The sequence below is a fragment of the Pteropus alecto genome, unplaced genomic scaffold (genome assembly GCF_000325575.1).
Source record: "Pteropus alecto unplaced genomic scaffold, ASM32557v1 scaffold7, whole genome shotgun sequence".
NCBI lineage: Eukaryota > Metazoa > Chordata > Mammalia > Chiroptera > Pteropodidae > Pteropus > Pteropus alecto.
In genome coordinates, this window is record NW_006494614.1 from 42,440,566 (window position 1) to 42,440,881 (window position 316).

Below are 316 nucleotides of genomic sequence, written 5' to 3' on the forward strand. Positions count from 1 at the left end.
GTCTAGGGTCTGGCCGGAGCTGGGTGCATCAGAGACCTCCCTCCATGTTGCACATGTCAACTCCTTAAGACCCTGAGATGGGAGAGAGGAGAAATGAATGAAGTGACTGAAGTCCATTCTTTGATCCTATTACCCTCTTCCCACGCCTGCCTGCCTGACCTGATCCTATTTCCAAATCCTCTTCACTCTTGTGTGGTCCCTGCACCTTTCGCTTAGCTCCTCCCTAGCTTTTCCTAGTATGTCCCCTTCTCCCCAGAGCTTGTGGCTCTCTCTTGTGTAACCCTTTCTCCCTTGGGACATAAGATGAGACAGCATC

At 51.3% G+C, this 316-nt stretch overlaps 1 protein-coding gene across 1 annotated transcript in view; it reads right to left on the reverse strand.

The window, feature by feature from the left end:
- Nucleotides 1-2: 2 nt before the first annotated feature.
- Nucleotides 3-316, reverse strand: part of NCR2 (natural cytotoxicity triggering receptor 2) — a 7,217-nt gene continuing 6,903 nt past the window's right edge. The window contains 1 exon segment of the mRNA XM_025042864.1: nt 3-73. Coding sequence (XP_024898632.1) covers nt 3-73 — 71 coding nt within the window.